We start from the raw sequence: 26,008 nt of genomic DNA, 5'->3' as shown, positions 1-26,008 counted from the left end.
ATTGAGTCTCTATAGAATGGCAATGTATAAATGCCATTTGACATCTCAGATACCAGAAGATAAACCACTTGGAAACTGAATCAATTATTTTATATATCCTGGGGGAAATACTTCCTAAAATGTTTTGGGAAAATCTCCGGGAAAGTTATTCAAGTTTCAGTTTATAAATTAATAGCATTAATAATAACAGCTAATAACTAACACTATATGCACTTTTATAATGGTATGCTATTCTCAGTCACACACACACACACTCACAAAACCCCATTCATCTAATCTGCACAGTGACTATAAATAGTAGGAAGGTACTGTTATCATCTCCATTTTAAAAATGAAAAAAATTAGGGGCGCCTCAGGTTTGAGAACCTGGCTCCTGATTTTGGCTCAGGTCATGATCTCAGGGTCATGAGTTTGAGCCCCAAGTCTGGCTCCACACTGAGCATGGAGCCTGCTTGTGATTTTTTCTCTGCCTCTCCCTCTGCCTCTCTCTACTCACACATGTGCTCTCTCTAATAAATAAGTAAATCTTTAAAAAATAAAAAATAAAAATGAAGAAACTAAAAAAATAATAGGAAATAAAAAATTAAAATGAGGAAACTAAGGTATAAAAAAGTCAAATAGTATTCCAAGATCAGCCAGTAAAATAACACAGCTCAGATTTGAATCCAGTCATTCTGGTTGCAGAACCTGTGCTCTTAAATAAAACTATCCTGTCTTTATAAATTCCGTATTACCTGACATATGCAAAGAATAAAAGCTTCTAAACTAGTAGGTGTTGGGACCCTGAGTATGAAAAAGTATTCTATAGACAAACCAAAGAAAAATGTTTTATATTTTTATTACTCTTCAAAGAAGCATATAAATTACGGAATAAATTGCAATGACTTTGTATAGTTTAGGACAGTAATACAATGATTCTATAGCACTTCACATATATTTCTATTATGATACATATTTATCACATTGTTGCAGTTAGATATTTATACGTCTGATACACTATATTAATAATCCCATATTTGGTTTTACAATCTAATCCATCTTTGGAAAGATACTGTACTCTAAAAATGAAGGAATTATTTGTAGTAATAATGCCCCCAAATCCTTCTTGCAGAGATAAGTGCTTAAAAATAAAAGATATATTTTTTTAAAACATGACTAGTTTTTCAACTGTATTGGTCAAGCCTGGTCTGTGTAAGTAGACATCCAGAAAATTAGCCCCACCTTGTGGATCATAGTAGTACTACAAATGCAGGCCTTTAGGAACAGTGAACTGTCAAAGTGTATATTCTCTGATCTCTACCTCTGAAAGCAGTAATAAATTGTATGTTAATTGAATTTAAATTTTTAAAAAAGTGTGTATTCTCTTGACAGGCAAAAACTAAGAAATTTCTAAATAACATTGGTGAGTAAGCACTTCCACATACTGCTGTTGGTTGTATAAAATGGCACAACTTTTTCTGGAAGAAATTTGCAAAAATAATAAAACTGTAAACATAAGTAACATTCTATTCATAATTTCACTTCTAGAAATTTATCCTATAGAAATATGCAAGTTAAAAAATATATATGCAACAAGGTTATTTACTGCAGTATTCTTGGTAGCGAAAAACTAGAAACCACCTAAATGTCAATGTGGATACAGTGAACACTATTTAACCATAACAATAACAAAGATGATGATGGCAGCTAACAGTTGTTGTGAGTAATAAATATGTGCCAGGCACCATTCTTGGTCTGGCTTTAAAATCGTGACACTGGCCACTATGCTATACTTCCCAGAATGAAGTATACATCCTCATATGGAATAATGTACATTAAATATAGTTAAATGAAAGACTCAACCTCAGAGGAATTATATATTACTCCATCTTAAAATCATATGCTTATATATGTATAGAAAAAATCTAAAAAGCTATAAACATCAAACTGTAAATAATATGAAAGACTGGAATAACTCTAAAGACTGGGATGACTATGAGGAGAAAGGAGATGATTTTTTACTTTATATTTATACACTCTGTATTGCTTGAATTTTTCACATTAAGTACATACCAGATTTTTATATTAAAAGCACACAATTTTAAAAAATAAATTAGCTAGAGTCTTTAAAATAACTAGTTTAAGGAAAAAAAATTTTAAAACAGGAAGGGATAAATTGTTACATGCTAAGGTAAATTGCACAGTTAATGAAAGCATGAGAATGGTCAGTTGAGGGAAAACAAACACACACACCCACAAACACACAAGCACACCCCCCCCAATAAAATGAAGCATATTCAGGTGATTAAAATTCTAGAAATTCTAAGTAAAGTTTATAAAACTGGTAATTTCTTGATAAAAATGGCAAATTGAGTATGCACAGTTAATTCTAATCCTCCCCCAAACTGAACTAAAAACTATAGTAAAAAGAATTTTTAAAGGTAAAACTCCCAGCAATAAGAAAAATTAAAAAAGAATATAACGGCAATAAAATTTCAAAAGCTGTAACCAGATGGAAAAGTGGTAACTAACTGAGCAGACTAGATAAAGCCTAAACCTAAGCCACTATTGGGTAAAGCTGAGAATCAACCCAGTTTCAAAAGGTTTTGAAATTTTGCATAGAAGATTGATCACTTATTTTGTGCTCTTACTCCATGAAAGGTTTTGTCATGTTTTAAAACAGTAACACTCTTCTTTTTAGAATTTAATGTAATATAGTGAAGAATAAAGTAAGGATCTGATTTAAGTGGACCAAGAAACATTACCTACTTTGAGGAAGCTTCAGTATGAGATATATAAACTCTCAAGTATTAATCTGTGGTGAGAAGAAAAAATTTCTAAGTCAACAATTACAAAAACAAATTACTCAGCTATATGTCAGAAGTAAACCTTGACGTAAAAGGATTCTTAATTGAAAGAATATCCTGTGTTAAGTGAGAATACAAGCTACTATTATCTATTTTTTGTTTTTTCTTTACCCAGAACAATAGTGCTTTTTCCATTACTTTCTCTTTCTCATTCAGAAGTAATATTTTTTCAAGTTTTTATTTAAATTCCAGTTAGCATACATTGTAGTATTAGTTTCAGGTATACAATTTGGTGACTCATCCCTTACATGCAACACCCAGTGCTCATCTGAACAAGTCAACTCCTTAATACCCATCACCCATTTAACACATCCCCCCCGCCCACCTTCCCTCCAGGAAACCTCCATTTATTCTCTATAGTTAAGAGTCTGTTTTCTGGTTTGTTTCTCTCTTTTTCCCCTCTATGTTCATCTGTTTTATTTCTTAAATTCCACATATGAGTGAAATCATACAGTGTTTGTCTTTTTCCGACTGACATTTCACTTAGCATAATACTCTCTAGCTTCATCCACATCGTTGCAAATGGTAAGATTTTATTCATTTTTATGGCTGAGTAATATTCTATTGTGTATAAATATACCACATCTTCTTTATCCATTCATCAATTGATGGACATTTGGGCTCTTTCCATAATTTGGCTATTGTTGATGCTGCTGCTATAAACATCGGTGTTCATGTGCCCCTTCGAATCAGTATTTTTATATCATTTGGGTAAATACCTATCTAGTAGTACAATTGCTGGATCATAGGACAGTTCTATTTTTAACTTTCTGAGGAACCTCCATGCTGTTTTCCAGAGTGGCTGCACCAGTTTGCATTCTCACCAACAGTGAAAAAGGGTTCCCCTTTCTCTGCATCCTCACCAATCTGCTGTTTCCTGTGTTGTTAATTTTAGCCATTCTGACAGGTGTGAGGTGGTATCTCACTGTAGTTTTGATATCTATTTCCCTGATGATGAGTGATATTGAGCATCTTTTCATTTGTTAGCCAGCTTTAATCTTCTTTGGGAAAAATGTCTATTCATTTCTTCTGTCCATTTTCTAACTGGAATATTTGTTTTGGGGGGTGTTGAGTTGATTAACTTCTTTATAGATTTGGATACTAACCCTTTATCAAATATGTCATTTGCAAATATCTTCTCCCATTCTGAAGGCTGCCTTTTAGTTTTGTTGATTATTTCCTTCACTGTGCAGAACTCTTTATCTTGATGGAGTCCCAATAGTTCATTTTTGCTTTTGTTTCCCTTGCCTCAGGAGACATATCTAGTAAAAAGTTGCTACAGCCAATGTCCAAGAGGTTACTGCCTGTGTTGTCCTCTAGGATTTTGTTGGTTTCCTGTCTCACATTCAGATCTTTCATCCATTTTGAATTTATGTGTATGGTGTAAGAAAGCGGTCCAGTTTCATTCTTCACATTTAGATCTTTCATCCATTTTGAATTTATTTTTGTGTACGGTGTAAGAAAGCGGTCCAATTTCATTCTTCTGCATATTGCTGTCCAGTTTTCCCAACACCATTTGAAGACACTGTCTTTTTCCCATTGGATAGTCTTTCCTGCTTTGTTGAAGATTAGTTGACCATATAGTTGTGGGTCCACTTCTGGATTGTTTGTTCTGTTCCACTGATCAATGCGTCTGTTTTTCTGCCAGTACTATACTGTCTTGATCACTATAGCTTTGTAATTTCACTTGAAGTCCAGAATTGTGATGCCTCCAGCTTTGCTTTTCTCTTTCAAGACTGCTTTGGCTATTCAGGGTCTTTTCTGGTTCCATACAAATTTTAGCATTGTTTGCTTGAGCTCTGTAAAAAATGCTGGTGGTATTTTGATAGGGATTGCACTGAATGTGTAGATCGCTTCAGGGAGTATAGACATTTTAACAATATTTTTTCTTCCAATCCATGAGCATGGAATGTTTTTCCATTTCTTTGTGACATCTTCAATTTATTTCCTAAGTGTGTTACAGTTTTCAGAATACAGATTTCCTACTTCTTTGGTTAGGTTTATTTCTGGGTATCTTATGGTTTTTGGTACAATTGTAAATGGGAGCGATTCCTTGATTTATCCTTTCTGCTGCTTCATATTGGTGTATAGAAATGCAATAGATTTCTGTACATTGATTTTGCATCTTGTGACTTTACTGAATTATTAGTGTATCAGTTCTAGCAATTCTTTTGGTGGAGTCTTTTGGGGTTTTTTTGTTATTTTTTTTTAAGATTTTATTTTTTCTAAGTAATCTCTACACCCAACATGGGACTCAAACTCAAACCCCAAGATCAAGAGGCTCTTCCAACTGAGTCAACCAGGAGCCCCTTTAGGGTATAGAGTATCATGTCATCTTCCTTGCCTATTTGGATGCCTTTTATGTGACTGATTGCTGAGACTATGACTTGCAGTGCTATTTTAAATAACAACGGTGAGGGTGGACATCCCTATCTTGTTCCTTACTGTAGAGGAAAAGCTCTCAGTTTTCCCCCACTGAGGATGATATTAGTTGCTGGTCTCCCATATATGACTTTTAGGATGTTGAGGTATGTTTCCTCTATCTCTACTTTGTTGAGAGTTTTTATTAAGAATGGATGCTATACTTTGTCAAATGCTTTTTTTTGCATCTATTTGCTTTTATTTGCATCTATGGTTTTCTTTTATTAATGTGGTGTATCATGTTGATTGATTTGCAAATATTGAACCACCCTTGCAACCCAGGAATAAATCCCACTTGATCATGGTGAATGATTCTTTTAATGTACTATTGGATGTGATTTGCTAGTATTTTGTTCAGAATTTTTACATCCACGTTCATCAGGGATATTGGCCTATAGTTCTCTTTTTTAGTGGAGTCTTTGGTTTTGAAATCAGGGTAATGCTGGTCTCATAGAATGAGTTTGGAAGTTTTCCTTCCATATCTATTTTTTGAAATAGTTTGAGAATAGTTAATTATTAACTCTTCTTTAAATGTTTGGTAGAATTCCCCTGGGAAGCCATCTGGCCCTGGACTTTTGTTTGTTGGGAGATTTTTGATCACTGCTTCAATTTCTTTGCTGGTTATGGGTCTATTCAAGTTTTCTATTTCTTCCTGTTTCAGATTTGGCAGTTTATATGTTTCTAGGAATTTATCCATTTCTTCCAGATTGAACAAATTGTTGGGATATAATTTTTCATAATGTTCTTTTACAGTTGTTTGCATTTCTGTGGTGTTGGTTATTTCTCCTCTCTCATTTGTGATTTTATTTATTTGGGTCCTTTCTCTTTTCGTTTTGGTAAGTCTGACTAAGAGGTTATCAATTTTATTAATTCCTTCAAAGAACCAGCTCCTGGTTTCATTGATCTGTTTTGACTGTTTTTTTTTTTTTGTTTCTTCTTGTTTTAAAAAGATTTTATTTTTTTGAGAGACAGAGGACAGAGGGAAACTAAAAGGGAGAAGCAGACTTCCCGCTAAGCAGGGAGCCTGATGCAGGGCTTGATCCCAGGATCCTGGGATCATGACCTGAGCCAAAGGCAGACACTTAATCAACTGAGCCACCCAGATGCCTCCTGGTTTTTTTGTTTCTGTATCATTTATTTCTGCTCTGATCTTTATTATTTCCTTTCTTCTGCTGGCTTTAGGCAAAGCAATATTTTAAAAAGCAACAATTAAGCAAATATTTAATGGCTCCATTTAGCTAAGAAAGGAGAAATCTGGGTGGGTTCTGCCTTTTCTGAAAAGTAGTACAGCATCTGCCAATAATGCTCTGGTTTAGCAATGATGTAGTCTATACCCAAATTCTGACCATTTTAGTAACTTTCAATAGAACTATTTCTCATTGCTTCTAGTTAGCATAAATAATAATAACAATTACAGGAAAGTATGCATATTTCAATCTAAATATTATTAGAACCCATATAAAAAAATTACCTTATCCATCAATAAGGTAAAACTACTATCTGGGTGAAGTCTAGCATATATTTAAGATGATAAAATTAAATCCCTCAGCAGTTTGAAAAGAGTAATGCTATCTTATTATATTGCAATTTTTGCAAGGAGATTATTATTTTTTTCAGTCACTTAACAAAGACAAAGTAAAGATTTTAGAGCAAAGAAGCCTATCTAGAATTGGTCAAAAGTCCAAGTGTATTATGAGGATAACTCAACATCTGCACAATGAAGATTTTCTTAGAATAGTCAACTTCGTCTAATTTACTTAGTTAGCTTTGAGACATAGTTACTATATGTAACTTTTGGCAAATTATAACTTTAGAGACCTGCCCAAATGAATAAATATAATGCACTTAAGGAAGATATTGGACTACGCGGCCACCATTAATACCTAGCAGGGAACACAACTGTACCTAGCCCAGTATCCAAGGATGCCTTTGAATTTAAAATGAATTATGCAAAACTGAAAGGATGAAGCCACTACTCACACAGTGAGACATATATAAACATCATTTATAGTTTATATGTTATCTTAACCAGAACCCCTACAAGGCAAAAGGTGGCCTTAGATGGATCATACAAAGGTATCAAAAATAGCAGAAGCTAAGGTAGCATCTACAAAATTAGTAAAATGTGCCAGAGGGAATAAAGCCTGAAGCAGGAAGAAGTATGAATTGGAAAGTCAAAATAACTTGACTATCCTCCACATCTTAAGGAGTGGATTATCTACAATCTTGTGTCAAGGAACTGCTGAAAACACAGATGTAGGTCAGAACCCACCACTTTACTGGAAATCATGAATCCAAGGTAGGAATCTTCTAGAAAATAATAAGACCTTTGCTAACCAACCCAGCTATCTCTGGAAAAGAGTGCATATGTACATCCTAAGAACTAGAGGGCACAAAGAAGTGATAGAGCCCAACTTTCATCTTTTGTTCTACAAATCTTTCCCTGCTAAAGTATAGCATTGTTCCATTCATTCCACAAACATTTATTGAGTGTTTATTTTCCCAGATACTGTGTTGATGAAAGAGTTACCAGGGTGAATAAGACACAGTCCAGATCGTTTGAGGATGTATAGCCTCAGAAGAAAGACAAACATCCAAGTAGATAGCGGTAATATAGTGTGGTCAATAAGTGATATATTTATGCACAGTGTGCTCTGATAATGGAAGAGGTCACTCATCTAGCCCAGCCCAGAAATAGGTCAGGGAGGGAAGTTAGGGTTATTATGGTGGATTAGATACTTGAAGTAGATTTTAAAAGATGAGAAATTACTAAGGTAAATAACAGGGGAAAGAACATTCAAGACAAAATAAATAGTAGGAGCAAAGGACTGAGCATGAAACAGTTTGATTTATCGTAAAGGGAGTGATATGTGGAGTACCACAAGGAGATTTTTATTAGAATGTAAGGATAGAGATGATGAGGAGTAGGAGAGGAGACTGACAACATATAGGTCAGACTGCAGAGGGACTATAATGCCATACAAAGGTTCTTAAACTTTATCTCATGGGTCATGGGGAGCCACTGTTAAGCAGGAGAATGACACAGATTCAATTTTACATTAAGTCACTCTAGCAACATTGTGGTGGATGAATCTGAGAGGAGGAAAGACTGGAGGTGGGACAACCATTTGGAAGGCTCCTGCAATAGGTCACTCAAGAAATAACGAAGTCCTGAGCTAATACATAATCTTCTAACAAAACCCCTGTGCTGTTATACCCATAATTCAGGATGTTCACACTATAGCAGAAGAACAAAAAATGAATGTGTTGACATATATATATATATATATGAACATACATATATACATATATTTTTACATATGTAGATTATCTTTTTCCACATTAATCAAAAAGGACAAAGAAGGTTAGAAAACAAAAAGGAAAACAGAAGCTAAAATTCAAAACATTCTGTTTATCTTAGAACTAGCAATTAATAATAAATTGTTACCCTCAAAGCAAGTTACTTTCCTGGAAAAGTAAACTGAATGTTGTTAGAAATTTAAATTTAGGAAAATTGTTTAGAAAGTTTCCTATAAAGTGTCTAAAATCAAGAACACTATCAGATTTCTCAGAATAATTTAAGTTATTAATAAAAAAATCTAGAATATTAGATCTATATAAATGAAAAGCAATAAAATAATTTAATAAAGAAAATAGTATGACCTTAGTCTTAATTTATTTTAAGCCTAGCTTGCCATATATGCCATTTAATATTCATAAACCTTAGTGAGGAAGGACCATTATATTCATTTTGCAGATAAGAAAATAAAAGTTCGGATAAGTTTTATTTACCTAATAACTGGGACTTAAAGTTTGTCTGCCTTATATGACTAATATGCCTAAATATGTCTTACATAAAGCCATTACTATCCATATGTAAATACAACTATGTAAACATTTCATAAGAACATTTTTATTTCACAAATGTAGCACTTCATATCAGAAAACCAAGATTAGGCTTGGAAAGAGAATAAAACTTTGGGATCAAAGAGAACTTGGTCTGGAGCGCCTGAGTGGCTCAGATGGTTAAACATCTACCTTCGGCTCAGGTCATGATCTCCAGTTCCTGGGATCAAGCCCCACGTCAGGCTCCCAGCTCAGTGGGGAGTCTGCTTCTCCCTCTCTCTCTGCCTCTCTCCCTGATTGTGCTTTCTCTGTCTCTCTCTCTCTCAAATGAATAAATTAAAAAAATCTTTTTAAAAAAAGAAAAGAAAATCTTATTAAAAAAAAAACAAAAACCAAAAAAACAAAGAGAACTTGGTCTAAATCTAGACTTTACCCCTTACTAGCTGTGGGAATTTGAGTAATTTCTCTGAGCTTCAACAAGTATAAAACGGCTTATAAGACTTCAAAAAGTTCTTGCAAAGATCACATAGTGCCCAGTCCAGGTAAGTAACTAATCAATAGTAGCTAATGCTATTATTCATACATCAAGAAAAAAATATAAATAAAACTAATACACAACATTTAAAACTGAAGTAAAAAATTTATTTAGGAATAGAACACCCCTTTTGCCTGCTGTGAGTGTTTTTTCAGCCATAATAGGTATACACGTTTATGTATACTGTTTACAATACCATACTTAACTCATAAGAATATACAGTCAATTCTTGCTAATCCAAGAGCACGTAAATACCAGTTTGCAGTTAATCTGTGACTAAACTTCCATGAGGAAGCCACCTTTCTCATCCTTATTAGAAAGAAGCTGGTAAGGAAACTACAATGCCCAATCTCTTCCCCCAACCATACATCCGCTATAGCTCTCAAATAGCCACCAAAAACGTTTCCATGTGTTCACACCCCAGGCTCCCACAAGTGTTCTAGTCCCTTTGGTTCTTCAAATCCACAGCTAGGGAAAGTTGGAAAAGGATCAGAATAATCATTACTTGCTACCTCATTACTGGGACCCCTAAATAATTAATTTCTTCTGTTTGTAACACGATCCTCTCTCCCCTCCTCAATTCTTACCCCTATTGATTGATAGTTGACCATATTAAGGAGGTATAAATTAGAAATCTGTAACAACTTTCAACTGTTTTACTTCATTTAAAAAAAATTGCTTTACAAAACAAATTCTTGTCATTATATAACCATTTTATTTCAAGTTTTTAATCAGCTTAAATAATTTAATATTAGTTATAATATTTACTATTATAGTACAGTTAAGCATTTTAGTAGTTGAAGTTAGGGATCTCATTAAGAATTAAATAATAAATCCCAGGTAAATAGTCCCTGAGGCCCAAGTTAATACTAAATCAATGCTGCTATATATCTGTTATTATACATTATAAAAATTCCAGAAAAATCACCTTGGTGTTCTTCTAAATCCATGTCCAGTTGTCGAATTTCTTCATTAAACTGATTTAGTTTTTCTTTTATATCTGTTAACCTGTTGAAAATATTATTTAATAAATTTATGACAGATAACTTAGATATTCAAGTAGAAACATTTGATGATGATATTAGGAAATCTTTTCTAAGTTGCAAAAATAGTATCTGTATATAATATGCCCTATTCTGAAGACAATACTATAAATTTAGAGAAAGAAGTCTTTCCCAGATCTTTCTTTAGGATTCATATTTAGAGTATAAGTATATTCTAGGAATGTTAGGTTGCCTGACTTCAAAAGCAGACCTTTCCCCAATGCTTCTTTTGAGCTTAACTTGTGATACTAACGTGAAAAATCTTTAGCAACCTTTTTTTTTTGTTGGTTTGTACAAACTGAACTAAATTGGCAAATTAGTCTTAAAAATTAGAAAATAAGAGAAAATTTACCATTGACTGAAGATTATATAGGTTAAAATTTTAACAAACAGCATTTGTACTTGTTACAAAGCTACAGTAATTATATAGTGTGGTACTGGAATAAAGGAAGATATTATAGCAATGAAATAAAATTGAGAGTCCAGAAATGAGACCCCTTATCTACATACAACTGATTTTTGACAACGGTGTTAAAATAATTAAGCGTGGAAAGAATATTACATAAAATTTGTTGAAAGAATGTTTCAACAAATGTTGCTGGGACAACTGGATATGCAAAAACAAAAGAATAAAACTGAACTACCTTACACCATATACAAAAGTTTACTTAAAATGGATCATAGATCTAAACATAAGGGCAAAACTATAAAATTCTAAGAATAAACCATAGGCATAAATCTTCCTGACTTTGAATTAGGAACTGGTTTCTTAGATAGGTCACCAAAGCCATAAGCAACAAAAGAAAAAATAAACTAGACATTATCAAAATTTAAAACTTTTGTGCTTCAAAAGACACTACTAAGAAAATGAAAAGACAACCCACAGCATGGGAGAGAAACTTTGCAAATCATTTAGCTGATATAGAGACTTGTCTCTGGAACATATAAAGATTTCCTACAATAATAAAAAGATAAATAACCCAATTAAAAAGTGGGCAAAGGAGGGGGCGCCTGGGTGGCACAGCGGTTAAGCGTCTGCCTTCGGCTCAGGGCGTGATCCCAGCGTTATGGGATCGAGCCCCACATCAGGCTCCTCCGCTATGAGCCTGCTTCTTCCTCTCCCACTCCTCCTGCTTGTGTTTCCTCTCTCGCTGGCTGTCTCTATCCTGTCGAATAAATAAATAAAATCTTAAAAAAAAAAATGGGCAAAGGAGAAGTGCCTGGGTGGCTCAATCAGTTAAGGTCATGAGATTGAGCCCTGCATCGTCTCCCCACTCAGCACGGAGGCTGCTTGAGATTCTTTCTCTCCCTCTCCCTCTGCACCTGCCCCCACTCATGCACTCACACTTGCTTACCCTCTCTCTCTAAAATAAATAAATAAATAAGGGAGGAGTTAAGATGGCAGAGAAGTAGGGGACCCTAAGTTCATCTAGTCCCTGGAATTCAGCTAGACAGTTATCCAATCATTCTGAACATCTACGAAATCAATTGGAGATCTGAGAAAAGAAATGCTGCAATTCTACAAATAGAAAAGCGACCACTTTTTGGAAGGTAAGATGTGGAGACGTGAATCCAGGGTGATACACTGGAGGATACAGCAAGGGGAGGGAGCCTTCTTAAGAAGGCTACTGGAAGGTATTAAAGCAAAGGAATGAAAAATTGCAACTTGTAGAAGTCTGCTATGGTGGAGGACATCCCCGGCTTAAAGATGCTTAGGTGACGAAGCGGGACAGAATTCCAGGTGGGAAAGCAAGGTCTCAGGAACTCTGAGGTCACAAAAAGAATGGGGGTGCCTGAGTGCAGCAGAGTCCCCAGGCATCAGAGTAGGAAACCTGGCTGAAAACAGTGTCTAGGTGCCAGCTTTCTGCTCAGTGTTGTCATAAACTGAGAACTGCTGCATGGTCACACAATTGCTCTCTGGACAGGGACCCAGGAAAAGGCAGAAGTGCAGTGAGACCCCCCCTCCCCACCCTGGGAGAAACAGTGTGGATCCATGCCACAGGAATCCAGAAAGTCTGGAGACTCAAAACTGGGTTGCATGCCTGAGATAAAAACACTCGGTCACAGACTGGGTGAACACACCGTTCAGATGGACATCAGGGAGAGAAGAGTGATTGACTGCTTTTCTGTGAGGGCTCACTGAAAAGTGGGGGGCACAAACTTCAGCTCCAGGGCTAGAGATTGGGGCATCACCATTGGTGCTGAAAGCCTTCAGGGAGCAAAACAGTGCCACATAGGCAATCTGGAGCCGCTTACACTGGCAACAGGGGTGCAATTCCATTAGGGTAAGGACACCTGAGAATCAGTACAACAGGCCCCTACCCCAGAAGAATAGCAGGAATAACCGGCTAGCACAAAGTTTACTAATCATAGAGAATTTGCAAAACTTCAACTCTTGGGAAAAACACTATATAGCAATCATGGCTTTTTTATTATTCTTTAGTTTTTCAGTTTTATCTTTTTCCAGCTATTTTCTTATTTTTTCAATTCTTTTTAAAAATTTTTATATATACTATATATACGTTTTTATTTTTGGTTTCCTTTCATTGTATTTTATTTTTGTGTGTATATAAGTTGTTCTTTCTTCCCTGTTTTGGGATCCAGTTTCTTTTAACAAACAGACCAAATATACCCGGGCTCTAGTTTATTGTTTTGTTCTGTTTTACTTCTTGTTTGATTTTTTTCTTATTTTGTTTTGTTTCTGTTTTCTTATGGTTAGTTTTGTTTGCTTTTTTTCTGGTGGTGTTGTTATTTTTGTTGTCTCTCTGTCTTTCTTCTATTCTTTTCTGGACATAATGACAAAATGGAGAAACCCCAAAAGAAAGAAGAGCAGGAAGTACTCACTGCCAAGGAATTAGTAAGTATGGCTATAAGTAAGATGTCAGAACTAGAATTCAATACAATGATTATAAAGATACTAGCTAGGCTTGAAAAAAGCACAGAAAACACCTGAGAATCCCTTACTGTAGAAATAGAGGAACTAAAATCTAATCAGGCCAAAATTAAAAATGCTAATACTGAACTAAAGTAACAAATGGAGGCTCTAACAGCTAGGATAAATGAGGCAGAAGAGTCAGTCATATAGAAGACAAAATGATGGAAAATAAGGAAGCTGAGAAAAAGAGAGAAAAACAACTACTGGATCACGAAGACAGACTTCGAGAAATCAGCGATACCATAAAGCAAAATATCTGTACAATAGGGCTCCCAGAAGATGAAGAGACAGAAGGTTTATTTGGACAAATTATAGCTGAGAACTTCCCTAATCTGGGGGAGAAAACAGGCATTCAAGTCCAGGATGCATGGAGAACCCCCTCAAAATCAATAAAAATAGGTGAACACCTTGACATATAATAGTGAAACTTGCAAATTTCAAAGATAAAGAAAAAATCTTGAAAGAAGCTTGGGACAAGAGGCCCTTAACCTACAGGAGTAGAAACATAAGAATGACAGCAGACCTGTTCACAGAGACCTGGCAGACCAGAAAGGATTGGCATGATATATTCAATGTGCTAAATGGGAAAAATATGCAGCCAAGAAATTTTATCCAGCAAGGCTGTCATTCAGAATAGAAGGAGAGATAAAGAATTTCCAGGGCAAACAAAAACTAAAGGAATTCGTGAACACTAAACCAGCCCTGCAAGAAATATTAAAGGGGATCCTTTGAGTGAAGAGAGAGCCCAAAAGTAACAAGGACCAGAAAGGAAAATAGACAATCTACAGAAATAGTGACTTTACAGATAATACAATGGCACTAAATTCATACCTTTCAATAATTACTCTGAATGTAAATGGACTAAATGCTCCAATCAAAAGGCAAAGGGTATCAGATTGGATAAAAAAATAAGACCCATAGATATGCTATCTACAAAAGACTCATTTTAGACCCAAAGACACCTCCAGATTTAAAGTGAGGGGGTGGAAAACCATATATCATGCTAATAGACATCAAAAGAAAGCTGGGGTGGCAATTCTTACATCAGACAAACTAAATTTTAAACCAAAGACTGTAATAAGAGATGAAGAAGGACACTATATCATAATAAAAGGGTCTATCCAACAACAAGATTTAACAATTATAAATATCTATGCCCCTAAGTTGGGAACGGCCAATTTTATAAACCAATTAATAACAAAATTAAAGAAACACATTGATAATAATGCAAAAATAGGGGACTTTAACACCCCACTCACTGCAATGGACAGATCATCTGAGCAGAAGATCAAAAAGGAAACAAGGGCTTTGAATGACATACGGACCAGATGGACTTCATAAATATATTCAGCACATTTCATCCTAAAGTAACAGAATACACATTCTTCTTGAGTGCTCCTGGGACATTCTCCAGAACAGATCACATCCTGGGTCACAAATCAGGTCTCAACTGATACCAAAAGACTGAGATGATACCATGCATATTTTCAGACCACAATGCTTTAAAACTTGAACTCAATCACAAGAGAAAATTTGGAAGGAACACAAACACATGGAGGCTAAAGAGCATCCTACCAAAGCATGAATGGGTCAACCAGGAAATTAAAGAAGAATTTTAAAAATACATGGAAATAGGGGTGCCTAGGTAGGCGAAGTTGGTTAAGCAACTGCCTTCGGCTTAGGTCACGATCCCAGGGTCCGTGGATTGAGCCCCACGTTGGGCTCCCTGCTCAGCGGGGAGCCTGCCTCTCCCTCTCCCTCTGCTTCTCCCCCTGCTTGTGCACGCTCTTGCTCTCTCTGTGCAAATAAATAAAATCTTTAAAAAAAAATACATGGAAACAAATGAAAAGAGAGAAGTATACAGCAATACAGCACTTTCTCAAGAAGGAAGAAAAGTCTCAAATACCCAACCTAACCTTACCCCTAAAGGAGCTGGACAAAGAATAACAAATAAAGCCTAAAGCCCAGCAGGAGGAAAGAAATAATAAAGATTAGAGCAGAAATCAATGATATAGAAACAACAACAAAAAAAGCAAAACAGTAGAACAGAGCGACAAAACTAGGTGCTGGTTCTTTGAAAGAATGTATAAGATCTATATACCCCTACTAGTCAGACTTATCAAAATGAAAAGAGAAAGGACCCAAACAAATAAAATCATAAATGAGAGAGGAGAGATAACAACCAACACCAAAGAAATACAAACAATTATAAGAGCACATGATGAGCAATTATATGCCAACAAAAAGGGCAATCTGGAAGATACAGATGCATTCCTAGAAACATATACACTACCAAAACTGAAACAGGAACAAACAGAAAATCTGAACAGACCCATCACTAGCAAAGAAATTGGAGCAGTAATCAAAAATCTCCCAACAAACAAGAGTCCAGGGCTGGATGGCCTCCTGGCAGAATTCTACCAAACATTTTAAGAAGAATTAATAACTATTTTTCTGAAGCTGTTTCAAAAAAATAGAAATGGAAGGAAATCTTCCAAACTCATTCTATGAAGCCAGAATTACCTTGATCCCAAAACCAGACAAACTGTGCACCAGAAAGGAGAATTATAGACCAATATTCCTGATGAACATGAATGCAAAAACTCTTACCAAGATACTAGCTAACAGGATCCAACAGTACATTAAAAGGATTATTCACCACAACCAAGTGGGATTTAGTCCTGGGCTGCAAGGGTGGTTCAATATCCTCAAATCAATCCATGTGATACATCACATTAATAAAAGAAAGGACAAAAACCATATGATACTCTCAATAGATGCAGAAAAAGCATTTGACAAAATACAGTATCCTTTCTTGATAAAAGCTCTCTGCAGTATAGCGATAGAAGGAACATACCTCATTATCATAAAAGCCACACATGAAAAACCCACAGCTAATATCATTCTCAATGGGGAAAAACTGACCTTTTCCCCTAAGGTCAGGAACACGACAGGGATGTCCGCTCTCAACACTGCTGTTCAACATAGTACTGGATGTCTTAGCCTCAGCAATCAGACAATGAAAAGAAATAAAAGGCATCCAAATCGGCAAAAAAGAACTCAAACTTTCACTCTTCTCAAATGACACGATACTCTATGTGGAAAACCCAAAAGATTCCACCCAAAACCTGCTAGAACTGATATAGGAATTCAGCAATGTCTCAGGATATAAAATCAATGCACAGACAAAATCAGGGGCATTCAGGGTATTATGGCCATAGACATAGGGGAAGAGATGAAAAATAAAACAAGATGAAACCAGACAGGGAGACAAACCATAAGACACTCTTAATCATAGGAAACAAACTGAGGGTTGCTGGAGGGGAGGGAGATGGAAGGATGGGGTAACTGGGTGACGGACATTAAAGAAGGCATGTGATGTAATGAGCAATGGGTATAAGACTGATGAATCACAGGCCTGTACCTCTGAAACCAATAATACATTAAATGTTAATTAATAGAACTTAAATTAAAAAATGTTTTTAAAAATACAGTTAACCAAGACTTAGGAAAAAAAAAATCAATGTACAAAAATCAGTTGCATTTCTATACACTAACAATGAAACAGAGGAAAGACAAATCAAGGAATCAATCCCACTTACAATTGCATCAAAACCCATAAGATACCTAGGAATAAATCTGACCAAAGAGGTAAAGGATCTGTACTCTGAAAATATATGTTCACACAAAACTTGTACAACAATGTTCATACCAGCATGATCCATCATAGGCAAAAATGGAAACAATCCAAATGCCATCAACTGATAACTGGATAAGTATGGCATAACCACACAATGCATTATTATTTGCCTCCCCCCAAAAAAGGAAATTTTTTTTTAAAGATTTTATTTATTTATTTGACAAAGAGAGAGGCAGCCAGCGAGAGAAGGAACACAAGCAGGGGGAGTGGGAGAGGAAGAAGCAGGCTCCCAGCGGAGGAGCCTGATGTGGGACTTGATCCCAGGACTCTGGGATCACGCCCTGAGCCGAAGGCAGACGCTTAACGACTGAGCCACCCAGGTGCCCCCAAAAAAGGAAATTAAATACTAATGCATACTACAACACAGATGAACCTTGAAAACATTTTGCTGAGTGAAAGAATCCAGCCACAAAGGACCACATATTGTATGATTCCGTGTATATAAAACATCCAGAATAGGTTACTCTACAGGGACATAAAGTAGAATGGTTACCTAGGGCTAGGAGTGGTGGATGAGGGGGATGAGGAAAGGGATGCTGGGTCTTACCAGGGAGATTAAACTGTTCTAAAAGTTACTGAGGTGATAGTTGGACAATTCTGAATATACTAAAAACCTCTGAATTGTACACTTTAAATATATGAATTGTATGGTATGTATTATACCTTAATAAAGCTATGTTTTAAAAATAGGGGCACCTGGGTAGCTTGGCTGGTTAAGCTTCTAGCTCTTGATTTCAGGTCAGGTCATGATTTCAGGGTCGTGAGATGAAGCTCCACATTGGGCTCTGCACTGGATGTGGAGCCTGCTTTAAGAATCTCTCTCTCCCTCTGCCCCTCCCCACACTCAGCTCACACTCTCTCTCGCTCTCTCAAAAATAATAATAATTATATAACACAATGGCTCTTAACTAAACATTAAAAGAAATATTTAAAGCTGTAAATAAGATCGAAAGCTGCATCAATATTACCAGTGTGAACTACAGGAAAAAATAACTGTAAAATGTACCTATTACACATTTAGAATGTAATTTAAAAGATGTGAAATGGATGTAATATGTCCTATTATAAATGTACTTACTGTCGCTCCATGCTGGCTATTTCCTGATTATCTTCTTTAACCTATAAAGGCATAAACAGAAAATAATACTTAAAGAATTACTTATTGTTAGGGTACCTTAAACATCATTTCCTTCTAAGGTATGCTGTACTAAAATGTCAGATGTAGTCTCTTTCTTGAAACCTATTTCTTAAAATTCAACCTTTAAAGTTAAAAAACACATCATTAAGGACTATTCACAGGTTTTTCCTTTTTCCTCAATGGAAGGATGATGACTGATACAGCTGTACCTATCCACATGGCACCATGAGGTTAACATGTCTTCACACCTGGAACAGTTTACATAAATATCCAGGATTTCCAGGATTTCTGAGACTGTCTCCCCTCATCCCCCCAACCCACACATGCAAGGCAGGGGTTGACAGATTTAGCAATTTCCATTACAACTGAATTTCAGATAAACAAGGAATAACTTTAAGGGCATATATATACCATGCCCTAATATACCATGCATACAAACACACACACACACACACACACACACACACACACACTTACTCTAAACATTATTCACCGCTTTCTGAAATTAAAATTTAACTAGTTGTTCTGTATTTCATCTGACGATCCTATCCCAAGATCACACTCTCCCTCCCCCGCCTCCAGTGATCTCTTTCCAAGGAACTTCAGAGATTCTAGATTTTAATACCTTTCTAGAATGATTCTAATACTTAAATAGCTCCCAAGTTGATTCTAAGGTTCTTCCAAACCACTTGGGTTCAACCTAAGAACACAAAGGAGTCTCATTTGTAGGTTCCTGATGGGTGCTGTTTCCAAATATATATGTATCTCTCCTAAGGGCCCTATAGTTAGGGTGTCTCATTATAAATAACAGGCTAATTATAACTTGGTGCTAAATCAAAGCTAGCCTTGGGTAGTAATAAAGCTACTGAATACATGTGACACAACTTGGTGACATACTGTGATTTCATAGGACATTTTAATTCCATTCACTTCATGGAGACACTGATAATAATAATCACAGAAATTCACTAGCCTTGGAGCATTTCATTTTCTAAATATGAAGCCCCAAACCAACAATGGAACAGATCTTCAGTAAGATCATCTAATTGTTAACTGACCAATAAAGAGGGCTTTCAGTTTCCTTATATGGATCCAAAAGATGAAAAAAATGGCCAAAATGTGCACAAAGACCATATAAAATTGGGATTTAAATCAAGAAACAGTTTATATGAGAAAAGACTTTCACCCAGATTTTCTTGGTCAAATAGTTCATCTCAGTTTAGAGGAAACTCACTTTTCACTGTTTTTTCAGACAATAAACTTACTGGCTTTTTGTTCAATTCATATGCCTTACATTAAATAAATCAATACATTTACCACATCTTGATATAGGAGAATAAGTAATTTTGTTTTTTCTACCTGCTTAAGTAATCTCTCTCTTTCTTCCATTGGAGATCCCATGATTTTGTCTTCAGCAATCATTTGGTCTCGATGAGACTCCAATTCATAAAGTTTTTCATGCAGCAAAACAGCCTCCTGTTTTACCTGGGAGTGTGCCATTTCCTGAAGGGCACAAAAAGAAGAAAAAACTATTCTCATATAGGTTTCAGTTTATAAGAATAAGGACAAATTTAAACCATCAGCATTTTTAAATAGAGATATCAAATATCTATAGTACTCAATGACGCTACAAAGCACATTTGTAAATTGGAAGAATAAAAATAAACCCCTATTCCTTCATAAGCTATTTTCAGTCTAAGATTCATAAGAAGATGGTAGTTTATCTTCTAAATATAAGACCTGAACGAAGATAAGACATCTCTACCAATGGAAAGATAATAAAGAAAATGTCACAATATATGTACAACTTAAACCATAATATTAAATTTGAAGTCCGAAGAACTGATCTCTAGAGGGAATATATTTCCATATATATATATATGGACTATATATATGGACTACATATATGAACTATATATATATATATATATATATATATATATATATATGGTCCTATACATACTCTAATACGATGTTATATAGGTTGAACTGTGTCATCCAAAGAGATATGTTGAAGTCCTGGTAATCTCCAATACCTGTGAATGGGACCTAACTTGGAAACGGGGTCTTTGCCAATTTAGTCAAGTTAAGATGAGGACCCTAATACTCTAATCCAGTATGACTGGTGTCCTTATAAGAGAAGACATACAGGCAGAGACACAGAAGGAGAATGCCATGTGATGACACAGGCAGAAACTGGTATAATGCAGCTAAAATAAAGGAATGACTGCCCAGAATTGATAGGCACCACCAGAAGCTAGGAAGAGGTCAGGAAAGATTCTAACAGAGTCTCAGAGGAAACGGCTCTGCTGTCACCTTGATTTTAGATTTCTGGGCTCTAGAACTGTGAGAAAATTTGTTGTTTTAAGCCACCCAGTTGGTGTTACTTTATTACAGCAGCACTAGGAAATTAATACACAAGAGCAGAATAGTTATTGTATATTCACCACTATCCTACTGTTCACGGAGAGAAAATAAGGGCTGTGGTAACTTTATTAGATAACCAGAAAGAGCTAGGGATGTTGATAGTGATGAGGAGGAGCAAGAAAATTGCATTTGAAGCTGTTATTTATTAATCACTTGTTCTGTGCCAGGCACTATACTCCATGTTCTTTATATACTATCTCTAATCCTCAAAGCAACTCTATCAGATAATATTATCATCTCTGTTTTATATATGAAGAGACTGAGGATCTGAGATCTAAATAGTTTTCTAAGTTAACAAACATAAAAGTGAATGATGATATCTCAAACTAGGTCCGTAGCATGAATGAGACAAATTTTAAAGAGGCAAGACCTCCTCTTTTTTGAAAGCCAAAGAGAAGGACTCTTAAAAGGAAAAAGTGAATTAGAGGAAATGTTTGAAAGTCTATTTAAAAAGCATAACATAGGGGCACCTGGCTGGCTCAGCTGATGGAGAGTGGGACTCTTGATCTCAAGGGTTGTGGGTTTGGGCCCCATGTCGGGCATGGAGATTACTTAAAAATAAAATCTTGGGGGAAAAAAAAGCATCATATATATATAACTCAAAGTAATAGATTAGCTTCAGGTGAAAAAGTGTGATAATGAAATACAGATGGAAGAAATGTATGTATTTTGGGGTATCCCTTTTCATAGTTATCTCCCCCTTCCTTTTGCTTAATCATCCTAAAGACTTGTTCAAATTGCATCTCAATAAAACTGTTCCTCAATAAAACTCATATTGATCTTTCACCTGGTTTTTTCGCACCATAGTGAACTGAGTAAGTAATACTTAGCACAGTAGATATTCAATAAATACTAGCTGAGTGATATTTAACATAATGTGTTTTTGAAGAACAAAAAAAAAAAACAAGGAAACTGGCAAAAGTTAAATAAAATTAGTGACTTATATACTCTTTTTTTTTTAATATTTTATTTATTTGAGAGAGAGAAAGCAAGCAGGGTGAGAAGAGGGAGAGGGACAAACAGACTCTGAGCTGAGCACAGAGCCTGACACAGGGCTTGATCTCAAGACCATGAGATCGTGACCTGAGCTGAAATCAAGAGTCAGATGCTTAACTGACTGAGCTACCCTGTCGCCTCACTATTTATATATTCTTGATTTGAGACTACTGTAAGTTTTTATAAAATTTCATGTTATTGTAGGCATACATGTGCTGATGCCAAAAAGTGGCATCAATACAAACACTAAATCCAAGAATATAGCTTACACCTCTTCCTGCAGAAACTAAATTTGCCAAGTGAAGTAAGACTTGACATTCCCCACACACCTTAAAACAGATAGTGAGGAATTCTGCAGGCCAGCTGTGTTAATACTAAATGTGATCGTCATTCTTCTAAGCATATTTCTATTACTAGAGATATCCAAAAAATAAAAATTATATATACTCACATGTAGACCATCAGTGTAGAAAACCATCTTGATAATTTTTTAAAAGATTTTATTTATTTACTTGACAGAGAGAGAGAAAGAGTGAGTATGAGCGGGGGGAGGAGCAAGGGGAGAGGGAGAAGCAAGGGGAGTCCAACGTGGAACTCAGTCCCAGGACCCTGGGATCATGACCTGAGTGGAAGGCAGAGGCTTACCTGACTGAGCCACCCAGGGGCCCCTTAATATTTTTAAGCAAACTACTTTTTCAACAGCAAATCTCCAAAAGAATTACAAAATACTCAACGCTTACTTCTTGTGCAAAAGAGGTAACAGCAATCCTGTCAATCTATAATTGTTACTAATCCTATCATCATGATACCTACCTGAATCCACAGGAAATCAGGAAAGGCAGGCAAGGTTTGAGGTATAGACAGTATACTGAAGTGTAAAGGACACGAAAAAGGTAGTTCACAGAAAAAGAAATACATTGACCAACAAATATATAAAGAAATACTCAATTTCATGCATAACTAACTGAAAATTAAAACAAGATTGAAATTTTTACCATTAAACTAGCAAAAATGAAAAAAGTGAGTAATGGTGCTATTAACGAGTGCATGGGAAAACAGGCACTCTCATACATTGAGTCTAGAAGTAGGACCTTTTTGGAAGGCAATTTGGTAACCTTACATTTTAGAAGTGTGTATTTATCTTTTGACCCATTACAAGAAAGTTATCTTAAGACATATTCCTTTAACTTTGTATAAAATGCATGTTTTCACTGCAGCATTGTTTATAATCCCCAAAAAACTAAAAGAACTATGAACAACCTATTCATCTACAAGGCTGTGTTATAGTCATGCAATGTAACACAATGCAGTAATTTAAAATAATGAAGGAGATCTCGGAGAGCTGATATGGATAGACATTCAAGAGAGAATGTTAGGTGAAAACAAACAAAACCAAGCTGTAGACAGCATTTTAAATGGATTCCCTCTTGAGGTTTTCTACAGCAATAAAACCAAAATAGGATTATAAAATTGTTGTAAAGATTAAATGACAATGCTGGTGATCTATGTAAAGAGGTCAAAAAAGCACAGAATAGGCACTCAAACAATACAAAGTAGTTCTGTCTGGAAAGAGGGAAAAGAAACAGGCATTTTCATTTTCATTTTTTTTTTTTTTACCATAAACATGTTTTTTTTTTAAATTAAAGCTGCTTTAAACAAATAACAAATAGCAAGCATTTACATTTTTATAGTGATGAACTATCTCTCTCCCTCTTCAATTCTTTTTAAACTCTTGTTCATGTCTTTAAATTACCATTATATTTTGCATGCCTCAGAAAGGCAGAATCATTTTGCACACAGTAGGTACTCAATAACTAAATCTAATTTCTTACCAAAGTAGGATATTTATGGTGCTGATGGGAAAAAAATTATACTACTCTTAGTAAACTATTATATATATACTTGAATGAGTTCCTTTAATATACTTAGCTGAATTATCTTTTGTAGTTGAGTAATATAAGAACCCTTATTTGATTTTATACTTACAGCTTCCAAGCTCTCTTTTTTCATGTTCAGTGAATCTAGTTGTTGCTGAAGTGTGTCTAACTCCTAAGAAAAAGGAAAAAAGTAAATATATATACAAGTTATATTTAGAATAATATGTTTCTGTTTCTTAGCATTTCAAATATGGATGTGACAAAGTAAATTTTACAAACATATTCAACTCTTATCTTGCTATTGACTAGAATTTATTAATATTATTTCTATTTTTGCCAATTTCTTTCATTATTCCTACAAAATTTGCCATGATCTACCTTTAAAAATACTTTATGAGCTTGTCAAAGGTAGCCAGACCTTTTCACAGTGCATCAACAGTTTCAAAAATATTAAACATCAGAAACCTTCAAATTAATGATGTTATTGTTTAAAGTTATGATTTTTAATTTTGATTTGTAAACCCATGTTTCCGTATCTTTTGCCTAATTTCTTTTAGGGCCAAGACATGTAATAATTTACATGACTCACTCCTAGGGACAAGACTTTTAAGCTGATTATTCAAAAACCACTGTGGAAGTTTAACTATATTTTGATGGTATTTCGGCATTTCTATAATACTCTTTCTTCAGTGTTTCATTTTATCTTATAAACCCTAAAATATTATATTAAATTGTCAATGAAGTAATATCTGAGAAACCAGAACTACATTCACTTTTGGCATCTGTGGGGACTAATTCTTTGTTAACTGTTTAACTAAGGTTCATCTGGGTATGTAAGGGCACTAACTTGCAAATCTGAGTCATCACCATGACTGAATGTTGGGAGAACTCTCAATAACCCCTCAGAGCAGGCTCCCAGATTGCTTAAACACCATGATTGGCTTATTTGAACACCATGTTCAAATCAAGAACAGAGAGGTAAAAGATGTGCTGCTTATTAGGCAGGAAAGAAAGAAGTAAATATCCCTATGGCTCTGGTATATGAGGTTTTTTGTTATTTCTATTAGCAGTGCATTAAAAAAAAAAAAACAAGTGTTTTCATGTATCTATGTGATGTGCAAAAGTGAAAGATGCATATAAATGAACAAATAATACAGTAAGATTTGGTCATCATTCAGCATAAGAAAATGAAGTTTTCTAGATTAGTGCTTCTCAAATTTAAATGTCCATCTATACGAATTATCTGGGGACCTTGTTAAATTAAGATTCTGATCAGTAAGTCTAGTCAAGTTCTCAGGGATGCCAATGCTGCCTACCTTCAGACCATATAGTAGCAAGACTGCTATATGCTGGACGGAGTAGTGGTTAGTATTACCTGCAACAATTTCTCATTTGTGGTTTTCATTTCTATGTACTTGACTTGTTTTTCAGGAGACATGTTTTTGATAATGCCATCTGCTGCTTGTTTTTCCTGTTCAACTTCTTCTTCTACACTTCTAATTTGTTTTTCCTTCCTGAAATCAAAAGTATCCAATATTCCTCTTACTACATTGAGGGGAATAACATCAATTAATTTTACTCAGGTCATGGTCTCAACTAAATAGGGTAAAGTTATTCAATATAGTTTGTAATCCTTATAGATGTACAAAAAATTCTATTTGGAGAACAAACTGGTGGTTGCCAGAGGAAAGAGGGGCATGGGCAAAAATGGGTGAAGGGGAGTGGGAGGTACAAGCTTCTACTTATGGAGGGAATAAGTCACAGGGATGAAAAGTACAGCATAGGTAATAGAGTGAACAGTATTGTAATAGTGCTGTATGACAATGGTAACTTGTGGTGAGCATTGCATAACATATGGAACTGTTGAATCACAACATTGTGCACCTGAGACTTAAATTAACATTTTGTGTCAACTATACTTTAATTAAAAATTAAGAAAATAAGAAAATCCCTTACACTTCCAAAAAAAAAAAAAAAACTGTCCCCATCAGCACAGGCTTATTTTACATATTTCTCTTTTCAATCCCCAAATCCTTCTATTTCCTTACTATTCATATTACTTTCTTATAAGAAAACACAAAGATTATCACAGAAAACCCTTAAAGCCTTGTACATATGAAAATGTATTTACACTTTGTCATACCCTCAAGACAAATAAGACAATTCTAGAATAGTGGTTTTCAAACATCTTTTAGCTACAGAATTTCGTTGACCAAATGAAATCTTGTATTGTAGTTCAACACG

At 35.2% G+C, this 26,008-nt stretch overlaps 1 protein-coding gene across 2 annotated transcripts in view; it reads right to left on the bottom strand.

Annotated features, from left to right (window-relative positions):
• Nucleotides 1-26,008, bottom strand: part of IFT74 (intraflagellar transport 74) — an 81,208-nt gene that overhangs the window by 24,512 nt on the left and 30,688 nt on the right. For both annotated transcript variants that reach the window (XM_026506431.4, XM_057313496.1), the window contains 5 exons: nucleotides 25,140-25,278; nucleotides 23,874-23,936; nucleotides 19,824-19,967; nucleotides 18,405-18,445; nucleotides 10,577-10,656 (listed from right to left, as the gene is read on the bottom strand). In XM_026506431.4, the coding sequence (XP_026362216.1) occupies nucleotides 10,577-10,656; nucleotides 18,405-18,445; nucleotides 19,824-19,967; nucleotides 23,874-23,936; nucleotides 25,140-25,278 (467 nt within the window). The remainder of the gene's footprint in view (nucleotides 1-10,576; nucleotides 10,657-18,404; nucleotides 18,446-19,823; nucleotides 19,968-23,873; nucleotides 23,937-25,139; nucleotides 25,279-26,008) is intronic.

Source organism: Ursus arctos, unplaced genomic scaffold (assembly GCF_023065955.2).
Source record: "Ursus arctos isolate Adak ecotype North America unplaced genomic scaffold, UrsArc2.0 scaffold_18, whole genome shotgun sequence".
NCBI classification, from domain to species: Eukaryota; Metazoa; Chordata; class Mammalia; order Carnivora; family Ursidae; genus Ursus; species Ursus arctos.
The sequence above is the reverse complement of the archived record's forward strand: the minus strand, read 5'-3'. Positions and strand labels throughout refer to the sequence as shown.